Source organism: Ammospiza caudacuta, chromosome 2 (assembly GCF_027887145.1).
Source record: "Ammospiza caudacuta isolate bAmmCau1 chromosome 2, bAmmCau1.pri, whole genome shotgun sequence".
Lineage (NCBI taxonomy): Eukaryota > Metazoa > Chordata > Aves > Passeriformes > Passerellidae > Ammospiza > Ammospiza caudacuta.
The window spans coordinates 121,123,746-121,141,191 of record NC_080594.1 but is presented as its reverse complement, the minus strand read 5'-3'; the positions used below and the strand labels follow the sequence as shown (position 1 = coordinate 121,141,191).

Genomic DNA, 17,446 nt, shown 5'->3' with positions numbered 1-17,446 from the left:
CCCCAATCCCACCTCTGCTGCAATACCAAATGTCACTGACTGCAAGGGTTTTAATCCAGAAACCCCAAACTGGGCTCTCTGAGCAAAGGGAACTCAGAACTGAACACCTGGGCTCTGCCCCAGTCCCACCTCTACACTGCAATACCAAACATCACTGACTGCAAAGGTTTTAATCCTGGCCCAGAGGATGTTGTTGGAATTTCCTGACACTGCAGAAATTTCCTCTTGAAAGGTTTCCTACAGCTGAATTTCACTGCAGCTTTTATGCTCTGGCTTTTCCAGCAGCAGGAATGGCTTTAAGGAGTGGCTCTGCCCAGGTCTGTGCTGCAGTCTTTCAGTTTTTACCACACAAATCCCCCAAATCCACTGATTTTTACTCATTTATCTTTAACCCCCCGTTATTCCAGAGTTATAAACCAGAATCCTTCTCATCAAGAGATCAGTCATGTACCCAGCTCTGAATCTAAACTAATTCCTACTGGGAGATAAATTATCCTCTCAAGCCATATAAATGAGAGAACATCTCTCTTTAGAATGCCTAAAAAGAAAGAAAGAAAAAAAAAAAAAACAAAAAAAAACCCAACAAGGATGTATACTTTGGAATTATTTCAAGATAAAAAGAGATGAAACAGAACCTCTATTATTCAGTCAAAATCTGACAAATAAATACAGTAGTTAGCAAAATTTTGGTGCAAAATTTGTTCTTGACTGCAAGAAATCATAGGGAAAAAATGTAATAGACTGAAATATTACTGTGCAGATTTTTTTTTTTTTTTTTTAAATAATGGCAGTAAGATACAGCTCAGGCATTAAAAACTTACCAGGGCAATAAAACATTCATGGCTGCTCTGACCAGTGTCTAAAAAAACTACCAAGTGCACTGCTGATGTTGGCATTATTGTCATGGATGATTCCCCCAAGTTATTTATAAAATTAAGTTGTAAAATGCAACAAATATAGTTGTTATTGTAATTGTTTAGTATAGATGTATATATTGTTTGCATATATTAATATAAGTTGTATATATATTGTTATATATTGTATATATATTTGCATATATGTTTATATATGTTATATAGTTTGTATATATATTGTTATATATTGTATATATGTTTGTATATTATATATGTTACATATATTGTTTGTATATATGTTGTTTTATATATTGTGTATATATAGTGTACATATATGTTAATATATGTTGTATATATTGTTGTATATATGTTAATATATGTTGTATATATGCAGTTGTATGTATTGTATATATTGAATATATATGTTTGTATATGGGTTAATATATGTTGTATATGTTGTTATATGTATTGTGTATATATATATTTGTATATATGTTAATATACGTTGTATATGTTGTTTGTATATATGTTAATATATATTGTATATTACATATATATGTTTGTATATATGTTGTATATATTGCTGGTATCTGTAATTTTTTTCAGACATTAAATCTGCAAAGCATGTCTATTTCCCCTACCACGCCCTGCCCTGCAGCTAGCACTACAACCCCAAAGAAAACATTTCTCTACCTCAGAATCTTTGAGTCTCACATAATTAGATGGGAAAACTCCTGATTTATCACCCAGCGTTCCCGTCCACCAGTCACCATCTTTCTTTGTCACCAGGATCAGGTCACCTTGTTGGAAAGTGAGGTCCCCCTGCTCCGAGCTCTCGTAGGTGTACATGGCAATGTACTCTGCAAAAGGGAAATGCACCATAAATAAAGAAATATACAGCATCAATAAATAAATAAATATAAAATGGAAACTGCTGAGACACCCCCAGGGATCCCCTGCCAAACCTCAGTAATGTCAGGGCTAGGCAGAAGGAAAATTTTTATTTATTGCTCATAGAAAAACACCAATATTTAATGAATAAAATTGTATTTATCAGAACTGAATAGGATCTATTAAAAGGCTGCCTCAGGGGGTTTGTACATAATCTGCTATTTTTATTTATGTACATATATATATATATATATGTTCATATTTTATGTACATTTTAATAATTTAAATGTACATAAATCATTCATTTAGATATTAAACATGTTTCCCAGTGGTTTCTGGGTTGTGCTGATGAGTGGGATTTTCAGAGTTTGGGATGCAAAGTGCACACACCTTATAAATCACATTCTGCACATGAGCTTTTCTTCAACCCTCTCAACAGAAGGTGTTAAATCCCTGCTTTATTGTCTCTCAAAACCACACTTTTTTGAAGTGTTTAAAGTAAAGCTGTGCTCCTTTTTAATACAAACACAACACCTGAGACATCCCACCTGGGACAAGACTCTGCCTGCCCACAATTCTCTCTCCTCAAACACCAGGAAAACCAGAGCAAGGTGATCCTTAATTAAATTCCCTTCCAACCCAAACCAGCTGGGGTTCTATGGAATAATCACTGAGCACAGCAGCTGTACTTGCAAATAACTGATTATTTCCCTTTTCTCTGCTGCTCCCTCCTTTTAGTTTCTGTGCTGCTCAGGCCAGACACAAATTCAATATAAATGTCCCCAAAATTGTGCCTGGAATTGCAGTTAGAACCTTCAGGGGTGCAGCAGGGACCACACGCAGATGTTCACCTGTACCATTTAATTAATTGATCTCCTCTGCCTGTGATTTAATGAACCTGCAGCTGCCTCCCTCTGCAGGGGATTAAGGAGCTCAGGTGGGGACACTCCCCTCCAGCTGAAGGGTGACAACAGCCAGGAATTCCCCTTTTAAAACCCTTCAGAAAAATTCCTGTGAGCTCTGAGTCTGTGCCCAGGCTCCAGCTTTGAAAGGATCCCAGGATTGCCCAAGTGATGTCAGTGCCTTCACCAAGAGCTCTAATGACACACTGGCAATGGGCTTTGGGGGAAATTAAAATGCTTACCATGTCCTGACACCATGGACAGGTGTGCTTTTCTGGCCCTCTGTGAAAACCCATTCTGGATCAGAAAATGTTACCAAAATAATGGCAAAAAAAGAGAAATATTGGAAAAAGTATAAACTACAAAATATATTTTCACATCTTTTGTAATTTGTACTTTTTCAAATATTTCTATTGGTTATTTTAGTATCTTCTGTAGTTTGTACTTTTTTCAATACTTCTATAGGATATTTTAATATCTTTTGTAGTTTGGTACTTTTCCTAATATTTCTATTGGATATTTTAGTATATTTTGTAGATGGTACTTTTGCCAATATTTCTATTGGTTATTTTAATATCTTTTGTAGTTTGTACTTTTTTCAATATTTCTATTGGTTATTTTAATATCTTTCATAGTTTGGTACTTTTCCTAATATTTCTATTGGATATTTTAGTATATTTTGTAGTTGGTACTTTTTCCAATATTTCTATTGGATATATATTCATATATTTTGTAGTTTGTACTTTTCCCAATATTTCTACTATTGGATATTTTCATATCTTTTGTAGTTTGCACTTTTTCCAATCTTTCTATTGGATATTTTCGTATCTTTTGTAGTTTGTACTTTTTGCAATACTTCTACAGGATATTTTAATATATTTTGTAGTTTGGTACTTTTCCTAGTATTTCTATTGGATATTTTAGTATCTTTTGTAGTTGGTACTTTTTCCAAGCTTTCTATTGGATATTTTCATATCTTTTGTAGTTTGTACATTTCCCAATATTTCTATTGGATATTTTCATATCTTATGTGATATGTGAAGTTATTCCTTCTCTATACACAGCATAAAAAAACTGTTACTCTAATAATAATAATTCTAAATTATTCCAGAGGTAAACTGATCAGTATTTGGGTTTTAACACCACTTGAAGAGCCCAATCTGGCTCCTGATTTTGGCAAAAAAAGCAGAATTGTTGTGTTCAATGCAGAGCAAGAGCTGCCAGGGCAGCCAGGACTCACCTTCCCCTGACACTGCTGCCTTGGCTGCTGGGGATGCTACTCTTTTCAGACTAGCAGGACTTTCTGAGGAACCAGAATCCATGCTTTAGAAGAAAATAATGGTTATTTAAGAAATTCAATCTCTTCAGAAAAATTATTATTATTATTATATTTCAAACATAAAATGCACCTGCACTCCCAAGCAACTCTCTGGGTTTTAAAAGAAGAGACAGTAAATGTGCAAAATAAATGTGCAAAATAAAGCTTTGAATCCATAGGTCTGCCATGGTCACATTTAAACAACTGCCTTAAATACAGAATTTTCTGTATCTACTCTTTTGCCTCAGGAAAAAATGACCTAAAATCATGGTCATTTGTATTCCTAATGCTAATGCTGCCTTTACAATAAAAAAAAAAAAGAAAGAGATTTTAAATGTTTAATCCTCCAAGAATAATGAGAAGTGATTTAGATTTGAGGAATACCTTTGAATTTTGGGCAGAGAGGAGCTCTGACTTACACAGCTGTACTTGAGAAAGTCCAATACACTCATTTTTCAGTTGCAAGTCACATAAAATGAAGAAGGTTAATTAATCTTTTGTTGGTGAGGCGAGACCCAAGGAGAACTGAGGTCAGTGCTCTTATTCTTATTTTCTTATTATTCTTATTTTCTTATTCTTATTGAGGTCAGTTTTCTTATTTCTTAAATTCTTATTTTCTTATCTCATTGTTAATTATTTTCTTAATTTCTCAATTAATAAATTGAAAATTTCTCAAGTTTTCAGGATGGGAAGTCAAAACCCTCCAGATAAAAGCAGGGTCCCTTTTACAGGGTACAACTCTAAAATTCAAGCATGCAGCTCTTCCAATTTCCTTCTACCCCAGCACAGAAGTGAAGGACAGGAAAAGCAAACAAAATACCTTGTGGATTTCCTGATGGGGCCTGAGATGAGCTTGACGTAGGATTTGGGGAACCAGCCCTTGTGGCCCTGCACCTCCCCAAACCACCACATGTCCTGCTGCTCCAGCACGGTGATCACGTCGTTCTTGTTGAAGTTCAGGTGGTTGTCCTTCTTTGCTCTCCAGGGGTACAGAGCCTGGGCCTGGAGCCCCTCCACTTTCTCACCCTTCAGAAAGGAAAGCAGGAGTCAGTCATGCCCCACCTTCAGCAAGAAAGCTGCTCAGGGAATTATGTCCTCAGGATGCTTGGACAGCAACAAATCTCTCAACTAAAGCACCAGTTAAACTTGCAAAGTAATTCTAGAAATGGTTACAGCCCTCCTGCATTTCTGTCTGTTTACACATCATCATTGCAACGCAAGATTAAATTAATTACTTTTATTTAAGACACACACATGTAATAATCCCCTGTGAAGTTGCTTTGGCAGGACTTCTAGGCCATTTTATGGAAAATGATGCTTTGTTGTACTTTATTCATGGCACATTGCAATTTCTTTTAGCACTTCCCAAAACACATGAGCTCCCAAGAAGAGTTTGTTGTTCCACTGAGGAAAAGGAAATGCCTGAAGAGAGGGACAGAATTCAGCTGGGAAGCTTTGCCATTGCTGTTCCACTTAACCCACTTGGGAGTGAGGCTGTCAGGGGAGTGAAGAACCCAAGGAACAGATTCAAACATGCACCACCAAAACCTAAAAAAGCCATCCCAGACCAGCAAAGCAGAAACTGCCCTGTGCTAAATCCTGCCCCAGATGTTGTCAATGGATCAGAGATCCACAGAATGGCCTGGCTTGGGAGAGACCTAAAATCCCACCCAGTGCCACCCCTGCCATGGCAGGGACACCTCCCACTGTCCCAGTGTCCAGCCTGGCCTCGGGCACTGCCAGGGGTGCAGGGGCAGCCCCAGCTGCTCTGGGCACCCTGTGCCAGGGCCTGCCCACCCTGCCAGGGAACAATTCCTCATTGCCAGGATCCCACCCAGCCCTGCCCTCTGGCACTGGCAGCCATTCCCTGGGTGCTGTCCCTGCATCCCCTGGCAATTGTCTCTCTCCAGCTTTCCTGGGGCTCCTCCAGGCCCTGCAAGGCCACCCTGAGCTCAGCCCAAAGCTTCTCCTGTGCAGGTGAGCAATGCCAGCTGTGCCAGCCTTTCCTGCCAGCAGAGCTGCTCCATCCCTCTGCCCATCCTGGAGCCTCCTCTGGGCTCTGCAGCAGCTCCAGCTCCTCCCTGGCTGGGGCAGGTGGGACCTCCCTGCCACCCCTCCTGCAGGTGCTCACTGTGTCCTGTCAGGTGAGTGTTTTCATGCACAGGCAAGGTTCCCCCTTTGCTCTCCAAGCCTTTTGTAGTTTGTACTTTTTCCAGTATTTCTACTGGATATTTTCATATCTTTTGTAGTTTGTACTGTTTCCAATATTTCTATTGGATATTTCCATATCTTTTGTGACATGTGAAATTATTCCTTCTTGATACACAACACACATAAGCTGTTACTCTAATAATAATAAATCTGAATTATTCCAGAGGCAAAGTGACTAGCAGCTGGGTGTTAACCCCACTTGCTGAGCCCAATCTGCCCGTGCTGAGGGCAGGGCTGTGCCAGGAGCTCACCTGGCCCAGCACGGGGGACGGCGAGGAGCCGGTGACGGTGGCAGGGGTGAAGGCCGAGCGCTGCCGCAGCTGCCCCGCGCTGGGCACGGTCAGCGAGGGCTGAGCTGCCCACGCGTCCCAGTTATCACTCTCTGCCTTCTCACTGCTGTTCGATGGCCAGCTGGAGAGAAAAAGAACAGAAGGATGTGATTCCTACTGCTTTTAACAGTAGGAACAAAAAAATTCACACAGAACAAATATTTCAACGTCTACATGAATTGCTTTTCTGTAGGCACCCAGCACCTTAACTCCAGGTGCAAGTGAACACTGGTGAATCACAACTTCACCTTCAAAGGCAACTCCCAAACTGAGCTCCTTGTCCTTGCCACTGAAGGACAGGTTTTTATCTCAATTCTTTGCTGTGTCCCTACAAACAGAAGTTCAAGCAGTGCAGGCTGCATTGCACACAGCAGAAAGTGAAATAAAAATAATCAATTATTCTTTCCAAAACTGGTTTGAAATCTTCCCCTCTGCACATCACTGACCTCTCACATTCTTTTCCTTTAGACACAGGATCATGGAATGGTTTGGGTTTGGACCTCACAGCCCACCCAGTGCCACCTCTGCTATGGCAGGGACACCTCCCACTGTCCCAGGCTGCTCCAGCCCCAGTGTCCAACCTGGCCTTGGGCACTGCCAGGGATCCAGGGGCAGCCCCAGCTGTGTCAGGAGTGCCAGGGCCTCCCATTGAGATATCAGTTTATAAATACGGATTTCATGGTCAAAGGAGAAGGAATTGCAGTTGATAGAAATGCCCAGTGTATTAAGACACCCAGGGATGGGCACATGTGCCAATTCCATCACTTTTACTAATGCTGTGACCAGGAATTAAATCACCTTTCCATGTCATCTCTGCCATTAGCATATTGTACATAACAATATGTATATATGTGTATATATGTATGTATGTATGTATATAACAATATGTATATAACAATATATTGTACATCACAATATATTTATATGTGTATATATATGTATATAACAATATGTATATAACAAGATATTGTACATCACAATATATTTATATGTATATATATTTGTATATAACAATATGTATATAACAATATGTATATAACAATATATTGTACATCACAATATATTTATATGCATATATATATGTATATAACAATATATTGTACATGACAATGAGCAGGTTGGGAACCTTCAATGAGGCTTGGTGGAAACCAGTGTAGGAGAAAGGGATTTAGGAGATGGGAGAATCTGAAGGGGCTCCAGGAGAGCTAGACAGGGATTGCTCATTAGGAAAAGCAGTGGCAGGGCAAGGGGGAATGGGTTCCCACTGAAATTTCAGTGGGAGATGAGGAGGGAATTGCTCCCTGGCAGGGTGGGCAGGCCCTGGCACAGGGTGCCCAGAGCAGCTGGGGCTGCCCCTGCATCCCTGGCAGTGCCCAAGGCCAGGCTGAATATTGGGCACAGTGGGAGGTGTCCCTGCCATGGCAGGGGTGGCACTGGGTGGGATTTAGGGTCCCTCCCAGCCCAAAGCATTTCTGGATTCTGTGATTCCAAGGGAAGTGAACCCTTGGGATTTCCCCCACACCCTCACACGGGGATGGTCTCATGCCCATGCTGTGCCAGGCAGGGGTGATGGGAGCAGCCCCCAGCCCCATAGGGCTGCAGCTTGCCCTGACTCCCACAGAAAGCACTCTGCCCTCCCCAGAAGGTGATTTCAGTCTGCACCCTGGCTCTGTGTCCGTGCCAGTCCCCAAGGAGCCCGGGCACTGAGCCCCAGACCTACGTGGAGCTGAAGTCTGCCCAGTTGTTGGCTGCTGCAGGAGCCTCTGCAGGGGCAGGGGCTCCCAGGGACGTGGAGCTTTCCTGCACAGACACTTTGGGAGCAGCAGAGGATTCAGCCACGGGCTTGGCAGAGGCTGGAACTTCACTGTCTGGGATCTTCTCTGCATAGTTTGCAGGGAACCATCCAGTCTTCCCCTTCAGTTCTCCACCAAGCCACCCTGGCTCTCCCGTCTGGCTTTCATCCACCTGCAGACACAGGAAATCAGGGAGTTAACAAACACATCCTGCAAATGGGAATTGTACTGAAAACAACCCAGATCTCCTCTGCAGCAATGAACTTCTTGCAATGCAAGAGGGCTTGACAAGTTTTTTTTTCTTTTCTTTCCATACTGAAATCACTGAATCATGGAATGGTTGGGGTCAGGTCAAGCCTGTCCTGCTCCACCCCTGCCATGGCAGGGACACCTCCCACTGTCCCCAGTGTCCAGCCTGGCCTTGGGCACTGCCAGGGGTGCAGGGGCAGCCCCAGCTGCTCTGGGCACCCTGTGCCAGGGCCTGCCCACCCTGCCAGGCAGGAAATTGTTCCTAATATCTGACCTAAACTTGTAATTTTTCAGTCTGAAGCCATTCCCTGTGTGCTGTCCCTGCATCCCCTGGCAATTGTCTCTCTCCAGCTTTCCTGGGGCTCCTCCAGGCCCTGCAAGGCCACCCTGAGCTCAGCCCAAAGCTTCTCCTGTGCAGGTGAACAATGCCAGCTGTGCCAGCCTTTCCTGCCAGCAGAGCTGCTCCATCCCTCTGCCCATCCTGGAGCCTCCTCTGGGCTCTGCAGCAGCTCCAGCTCCTCCCTGCGCTGGGCCCAGGGCTGGGGCAGCTCTGTAGCTGGGAAATCACCTGAGGACAGGGGCACAATCCCAATCCCAATCCCCTTCCTGACCCCTGGCAGCTCAGCCTGGGTAGGGATGGATCCTTGGCTCCTCAGAGGAGCTGCTGCCAAATTCCTTTGCCTCGGGCCATTTGCTGACTCTGTGCCTCCCACTGGAATGGGATAAAGCACCAAGGAGCTCCATAATCCACACAGGGATCAGCCACCCCAGCTGGGGCTGAATAACCCACACAGGGATCATCACCCCAAATGAATAACCAACACAGGGATCAGTCACAGCCCAGCAGGGGCTGAATAACCCACAGAGGGATCAGTGACACCAGGCAGGGCTGAATAACCCGCACAGGGACCAGTTACAGCCCAGGCAGGGCTGGATAACCCACACAGGGACCATCACCCCAAATCAATAACCCACACAGAGACCATCACCCCAGCTCGATAACCCACACAGGGGCCATCACCCCAAATCAATAACCCACACAGGGACCATCGCCCCAGCTGAATAACCCACACAGGGACCATCACCCCAGGTGAATAACCCACACAGGGACCATCACTCCAGGGTGAATAACCCACACAGGGACCATCACCCCAAATGAATAACCCACACAGGGACCATCGCCCCAGCTGAATAACCCACACAGGGACCATCACCCCAGGTGAATAACCCACACAGGGACCATCACTCCAGGGTGAATAACCCACACAGGGACCATCACCCCAAATGAATAACCCACACAGGGACCATCACCCCAAATCAATAACCCACACAGGGACCATCGCCCCAGCTGAATAACCCACACAGGGACCATCGCCCCAAATGAATAACCCACACAGAGACCATCACCCCAGGTGAACAACCCACGCAGGGACCATCGCCCCAGGTGAATAACCCACACAGGGACCATCGCCCCAGGTGAACAACCCACACAGGGACCATCGCCCCAGGTGAATAACCCACACAGGGACCATCACCCCAAATGAATAACCCACACAGGGACCATCACCCCAAATGAATAACCCACACAGGGACCATCGCCCCAGGCAGGGAAGGAGCTGCAATCATCCCCCAGAGGGAACAAACAGCACAGCAAAGGCAAATCTGGGTTGTGGAGATCTCTAAAAGAGCATCTTTGAGGTGAGCCACAGGTTTACAGAAACCTCGGGGATTCTTCAGGCGTAAGAACAAAACCACCCCAAAGGTTTCAGAGCCATGCAGTTCATGCTGTCCAGGAGAGGATCTGAGGCTGCCTGTGAGTAATTCTGAACTGCCTGTGAGGATACAGGTCTCTGTTTATTCAGCCCAATTAAGCCCTCTATGCACACTCATGAAAAGGCACTTTGAAGGATAATTTAAACTTCATAATTCATGTCAGCTCTGGTTTCTTCTACATCTAAAATACAAATCACATCTGGTTGTGCAGTACTGTACTGAAATTTTAAATAAATTCCTTTAAGCTCTTTTAAGCTATAAACTCTCTTTTAAGCTATTTTGTTTCAATTTCCTTTAATTTTTATACCCACCATCCAAAAGTCCCACAACAATTCCAGATTATTTTTCCAAAACAAAACCAGACTTTAAATGCACACCTGAATAATGAATTACAGTATGTGGGAGGTTGCTTTTATTTATTCAACTGTACTTTAGAGCCACAGCTGACAACTCCTTAATTCTGTGGATCACAAAGAAGATTGAACCCAACTCCAACAATCAATAACTAAGAAAACTGATGACAAACTGTCATTAGAATTCGTTCCAGATTTTTCAGGGAAGAATATCTGTTCCCACACAAAAGCTTGGTTGAGCTACAGCCAGGATTAAAATCAATCTCAATTTACAGTGGAAGAAATTTAAAGTACATTGAAAGGATAAAGTAATTGAAAGGTTAAGAGAATTAAAAAGCCAGAGAACTGTGGAATCCATGGCACCAAATCCAGGGATGCCAAAGGCTTTTCCCAGCAGCAGGGCAGAGCAGAGCCCTCTCCTGACTGGCAAAGCCTTTTCCTTCCTGCAGAAATCCTCTTCCTCCCTGGTGCCCTCAGCCAGGGCTCAGGGCTGGGGTTTATCCCCTTGGAAAGATCATTCCCAGACTCTGGGAAAGGCCCAGCTCCTGTGACAGAATGAGCTCTGCAACCCCATTCCAGCCCAGGAATTCCAGGCAGGATCAGATGTCAGCCCAGGAACTCCAGCCTAGGAATCTTAGCCTGGGAATCCCAGTTTGGGAATTCCAACCCGGGAACTCCAACCTGGGAAATCCAACCCAAGAATTCCAGCACAGGAATCCCAACACAAGAATTCAAACCCAGGAATTCCCAACTCAGGAATGCCAGCCCAGGAATCCCAACCCAGGAATTCCAGCCCAAGAATTCCAACCCAGGATCCCAACCCAGGATTCCAACCCAGAAATTTCAGCCCAGGAACTCCAGCACTGGAATCTCAGCCCAGGAATTCCAACCTAGGAATTCCAGTCCAGGAATTCCATCACAAGAATCCCAAATCAGGAATTCCAACTCAGGAATTCCAGCCCAGGAATCCCAGCCCAGGATTCCAAACCAGGAATTCCAGCCCAGGAATCCCAGCCCAGGATTCCAAACCAGGAATCCCAACCCAGGAATTCCAGCCCAAGAATTCCAACCCAGGATCCCAACCCAGGATTCCAACCCAGAAATTTCAGCCCAGGAACTCCAGCACTGGAATCTCAGCCCAGGAATTCCAACCTAGGAATTCCAGCCCAGGAATTCCAGTCCAGGAATTCCATCACAAGAATCCCAAATCAGGAATTCCAACTCAGGAATTCCAGCCTAGGAATCCCAGCCCAGGATTCCAAACCAGGAATTCCAGCCCAGGAATCCCAGCCCAGGATTCCAAACCAGGAATCCCAACCCAGGAATTCCAGCCCAAGAATTCCAACCCAGGATCCCAACCCAGGAATCCCAAATCAGGAATTCCAACTCAGGAATTCCAGCCCAGGAATCCCAGCCCAGGAATTCCAAACCAGGAATCCCGGGCCCAGGATTCCAAACCAGGAATCCCATCACAAGAATCCCAAATCAGGAATTCCAACTCAGGAATTCCAGCCCAGGAATCCCAGCCCAGGATTCCAAACCAGGAATCCCAGCCCAGGAATTCCAACCTAGGAATTCCAGCCCAGGAATTCCAAATCAGGAATTCCAACTCAGGAATTCCAGCCCAGGAATCCCAGCCCAGGAATCCCAATCCAGGGTCAGATCTCAGCCCAAGATCAGATCCCAGCCCAGCCCTGGGCTCCAGCCCTGGGCTCCGGTGGCTCCTCCTGCCTGCTCCAAAATGTGTCAGGATTTGAGTTCCAGGGTGGGAGATCTCCATTTGTGTGAGGACAGCTATCCAAGGAGCAGGGATGTGGTGGCACAGGGAGCTCCCAGCTGGAGTGCAGCTGCACTGATGCCTCCAGGCAGCCTCACCTCAACCCTGAGCCTGCAAATTGCTGCTTTCCAAGGAAAGGCACCTTTGGAAGGCAAAGGCAACAGAGAGGGGTGACCCTGCTGGGGCTGAAGGGGTTAAAATTGAGTCCATAAGCAACAGACAACAAGACTGAGATGGTCTCAAAGTCTCTATTTAAAGTGTGTGTAGTGCTCCTTAGATTCACAGATTCTGGAGGAAAATCTTATTTCCCTGCAAATCACTCTTTAAAAATTATTTCAGTGATCTTTAGAATTGTGTATTTTGGGAAAAATGTTATTTCCCTGCAAATCTCTCCTTTAAAATTATTTCAGTACTCTTTAGAATTTTGTATTTTGGGAAAATGTTATTTCCCTGCAAATCTCTTTTCAAAAATTATTTCAGTGCTCCTTAGAATCACACATTTGAGGGGAAATGTTATTTTCCCTGCAAGAACATGGATAAATATGTGCAGAACTGCCTAGAACCACATGTTTTGAGGAAAAATGTTATTTTCTCTGCAATTCTCTACTTAAAAAATGTGCAAAATGCTTCTTAAAATCACAGCTTTTGGGAAAATTATTATTTTCCCAGCAAGTCTGCCTCACAGTGATCACTCTTGCCCAGAGAATGACCTGTAAATCCAGGCCACCCCTATTTCCCAGGAAAACAAGGCATCCTGGCATTTCCCAGCAGCCCCCAGAGTCTCCTCTCCAGCACCATTTCCTGCAGCTTTCCAACCTGTTGTTTCCTCAGCAGAGTCCTCAGCAGTGACACCAAGCCAGGATTCACTTTGGATTTTCCAGGAACCCTTTCCAAGGCCACAAACACCCAATAAGTAAAAAGCCAAACCAACCCCAAAAGGTTCCATTTACCAGAACAGCTTTTTTAAAAATAATGATAATTACAATTTAGAGGACTCTACAAAGTGGGTTTTTCCAAAATCCACCGTTACTAAAATGTAAAAGCTCTTAAAATTAATTTTGTTGTGTAGAACACAGTTGGGAATACACTTCCCCCAGTGAACAATATTTAAGAATTCCCCCTGGAATTTTCACTCTGCATGTTAAGAACATACTAATGATTAATTAGTATTAATATCCACTCAATCCCTGCAGCCATTAACCAGGGAATTAAAAATTAGAGAGACAGAAGCAAGCCTTGCTTCAGAGTTTGACACAACCCAGTGACCACATCCCTGAAAAAATTGAAATTATTCTCTACCAACACACCTGCAACCAGATTTTTGGGGTTTGCAGTTTTCTTTCCTGCCATATAAAATTGAAGGCAGCCCTGGCAGAAGCTGATATTTCCCAAGGAATTCTCAATTCCTGCTTACCATGACAATGTCTCCAGGCTGGATGGTGATCTCGTCGTGGCTTCTGGATTCAAAAGGATACAGAGCTCTATAATACACTATTTTTACATCCTCCTGAGCAGAAATGGTTAGAGGAGCTTTCTCTGAGCAAAGGAAACACACAGATACAGAGAGAAGAAATCAAACCACCTGATTTTTAAATGCTTGGAAAATGGGGTGGAAATGGAGACAAGAGTCACCAAACCTGCAGGGTCTGCAGAACAACCTTATCCCCTTTTTACACAAGGGAAACATAAAAATTGATTATTTAAATACCATTTTTTATTATTTTCTCCTCTAAAAACCAGGGAAAATCATAAAAACACAGAATGGCCTGGGTTGGAGGGACCTTGCAGCCCACCCAGTGCCACCCCTGCCATGGCAGGGACACCTCCCACTGTGCCAGGCTGCTCCCAGCCCCAGTGCCCAGCTTGGCCTTGGGCACGGCCAGGAACTGGGAGTCCACAGCTGCTCTGGGCAGAATTTAGTTATAAAAGTGATGCAATCCTTTGGACAAATATTTAAACCACTTTTACATTCCCAAACAGTTCTTGTGTGTATCCAAGCCACCTAAGAGGGAAGCAGGATTCCCACTACAGGCAAAAACCAGGATACAATGCAGGGAAAAAGCTCTCAGCTCAAAGTGAATGTGTGGAGAACAGAAAAGGGGAATTAAACCTTAGATTTCAGGTCATTGGCCTAATAAACAAAGGAAGGCAGGAAAGGAAAAGGGTGAGTAAACAACATACTGTTCCTATTCTGAAAAACATACTGTTCCTACTGTGAAAAAGCATGTATCCCACACCAAAATAAAAACTGCAGAAATAGTTTTGACATTTGCATCCAGCCCCTTGCAGCTGAGATCCCCTTCCTTTGCCCTGCAGTCTCAGAGCTGTGCTGCCCCCTCTGCTCAACACCAGCCTCTGGAGAAGAGCAGTGATGCCTCTTTTTGGAGCCTGGAGCTCAACCCATGCATTATTTACTTTAACAAGACTCCCAATCCAGCCCTGAACTCCACCTTGCTCTATGTGAAATGGGAAGAGAGAAGAGAACTGAGCTGTCCCAGACACTCCCTGCTGCTGGAGCCTACCTGCGTTGGACCACGGCGCCTGGCCGGGCTTGCTGGGCTCCTGGTGGGGCTGGAAGAGTTTGCCCAGTTTCTCCTGCATCTCCTGCTTCCCCTTATCCTCACTGTCCTTCTTCTTGGGTACCTCTTCCCTTTTTTGCTTGTCATCTTCCTGGGGTTTTTTTTGCCACTGTGGCTCCTCCTCTGGCTGTCCCCGCGGTTTGTCCCGGTCCTGGATCCGCCTGGGGGACAGAGGGGACAACAGAGCCACTCACACCAAAGCCACCACAGCTTCTGGGTCATCTACAGAGCCACTGACACCAAAGCCACCACAGCTTCTGGGTCATCTACAGAGCCACTGATACCAAAGTCACCAACGCTGTCATCTACAGAGCCACTCAAACCAAAGCCACCACAGCTTCTGGGTCATCTCCAGTACCAAGTGCCCTCTGTAGGGCTTTTCTGTGCCCTAACTTCATTTTGGTGACTTATCAATCACTCCCCAGCATCTCCTCACACTGGGAATGATTCCCAGAAATCACAGACTCAGGGAATGGGTTGGGTTGGAAGGGACCTTGAGGATCCAACCCAAGGTGAGACCCAAACAGGCAAATCAGAGACAGAAAAGCAGGAATCAGACACCTGGCCATCCTCATCCTCATGTTGAGGGCAAGGAGGAGAAGTATCTGCAAGTTTTGCACAGCACTGCAGAGAATTATTGGGAATATTTCCCATTCCCAAATGCCAGAGTTAACAAGTCCTTCCCCTCCACCAGAGGACAGAACACCAAGAAATGAATCAATATTCTCTGCTGGAAACAATTTGCCCCAGAAAAGACAGCTGTGAAGATGTGAAGGATGCCCAGTGTGCTCCAGTCTGTTCCATGGCTATTCCAGCCCTGGAATCCCTTCAGAATCAGAGCCCAAAGCCTGGGAAGCAGCTGCTCCTCACACCCTGGGTGTGCTGGAAGAACAGACCCTGTCCAAGGACAATTCCTGATCAAAAACAGCGAGAGGAAAAACCTAATTCATGGAATCCCTAAACCCCTGGGGCTGGCACAGCCCTGCCAGCCCATGCAGTGCCAGCTGTGCCCACCTTGTGCCCAGCCCAGAGCACTCAGGGCCACCTCCAGGGCACACCTGCAGGGATGGGCACTGCAGAGCTCCCTGGGCAGCCCCTGCCGAGGCCTGAGCTCCCTTTCCATGGGCAAATTGCTGCTGCTGTCCAACCAATCCCCTTCCCAACATTAGAGGGTGGCACTAGAGGACACAAACCTCATCTGCATCCCTGGAAGGTTTGGGCAGACAGGAATCAGGAATGTTTTCCAGGAGTGCCAGGGGAGGTGAAACATTTAGGGCTCCACTAAAGCAGTTTGTTACCTCTGAGCTTCTTTTTGCTTTTCCAGCTCCACTATCTTCCTTTCCTGCTCCTTCTGTTTCAACTTCTCAGCTTCCAAGCTCTTCTGCTTCTGGAGCTGCTGTTTGTTATGGATTTCTCTCAGCTCCTGGATGAAAAAAAAGACAAACAGGTGTAAAAATCCACTCTGTGAATCAGAACTGATGGCCCCAAAGAGTTCCCTGTGAGGGGACAACACCTGGCAGTGGCTGGGGACCTCTCACAGTCACACTCCTGCAAATGCAGGTATTTCAGGTTCATTGCCAGGGTCTATAAACCACCTACTGACTTCCTATTTTTATCCATTAAAGGGTTAGGAAACCAGAAATCCTTTAAATGGGACTCTAAAAAATGGACAAAGCTTAATCTGAACAGTCACTTCTGTTTTGTTTTGTTTGTTGGTTTATGGAATCCATTTATTGAATTCCATACACAAATCTGCCCTCTGAGCTCTCACAACAGCAACTCTTAATCAGTTTCATTTGCCAATCAATGCTGATTTACTAAAGAACCTTCAGGGCTGGTTTATACACAGCAGACTGAAATCCTTAAGGAATGTCTTTGGGATGAGTCATGGTACAGAGATTATTCACTCATATACGTCAGCTTTTCTTCAATTGTCTGAAAAAACTAGAATACAAATAATATTAATAATAATACCATAATATTTTCCTCAAGATTTGTTCTCTGCATTAACACCTATTAACACAAATCCAACCTTTATCCAACCTTTATACTTCCAACCCAGACCACTCCATGCATTTCTTTGCATGACCTGCAATTTTGCATCTGAACTCCTCAGCATTTAGAAAAAGGGAAAATTTACCTATGACCACTGAGGATTTTCACTGAAAATAGTTCACTTCAAAAATTACTATCTGATCATGAAATTATGGTCCAGGTGAGACTGAAACAGTTAATCCTGGAAGTATTTGGATGTTTTTTCAGGAATTCACAATCTACAAACCACAGGAAGTTTTCATTCCTCATGCACTGACCCAAATTAGAAAATTGCATAAGAAACAAAAAAAGAAATGGCAGTGATTCAAACCCACTGGGTAGAGGGGTGAAAGCTTCAAAAGGGAAGCTGATCTTGTGGCCCA

At 44.6% G+C, this 17,446-nt stretch overlaps 1 protein-coding gene across 2 annotated transcripts in view; it reads right to left on the bottom strand.

The window, feature by feature from the left end:
• The window catches only part of ITSN1 (intersectin 1), a 112,596-nt gene that overhangs the window by 32,299 nt on the left and 62,851 nt on the right, over window positions 1–17,446 (bottom strand). For both annotated transcript variants that reach the window (XM_058800341.1, XM_058800342.1), the window contains exons 17-24: window positions 16,328–16,452; window positions 14,973–15,190; window positions 13,865–13,986; window positions 8,226–8,470; window positions 6,428–6,587; window positions 4,786–4,991; window positions 3,888–3,970; window positions 1,548–1,714 (exon numbers count right to left, since the gene is read on the bottom strand). In XM_058800341.1, the coding sequence (XP_058656324.1) occupies window positions 1,548–1,714; window positions 3,888–3,970; window positions 4,786–4,991; window positions 6,428–6,587; window positions 8,226–8,470; window positions 13,865–13,986; window positions 14,973–15,190; window positions 16,328–16,452 (1,326 nt within the window). The remainder of the gene's footprint in view (window positions 1–1,547; window positions 1,715–3,887; window positions 3,971–4,785; window positions 4,992–6,427; window positions 6,588–8,225; window positions 8,471–13,864; window positions 13,987–14,972; window positions 15,191–16,327; window positions 16,453–17,446) is intronic.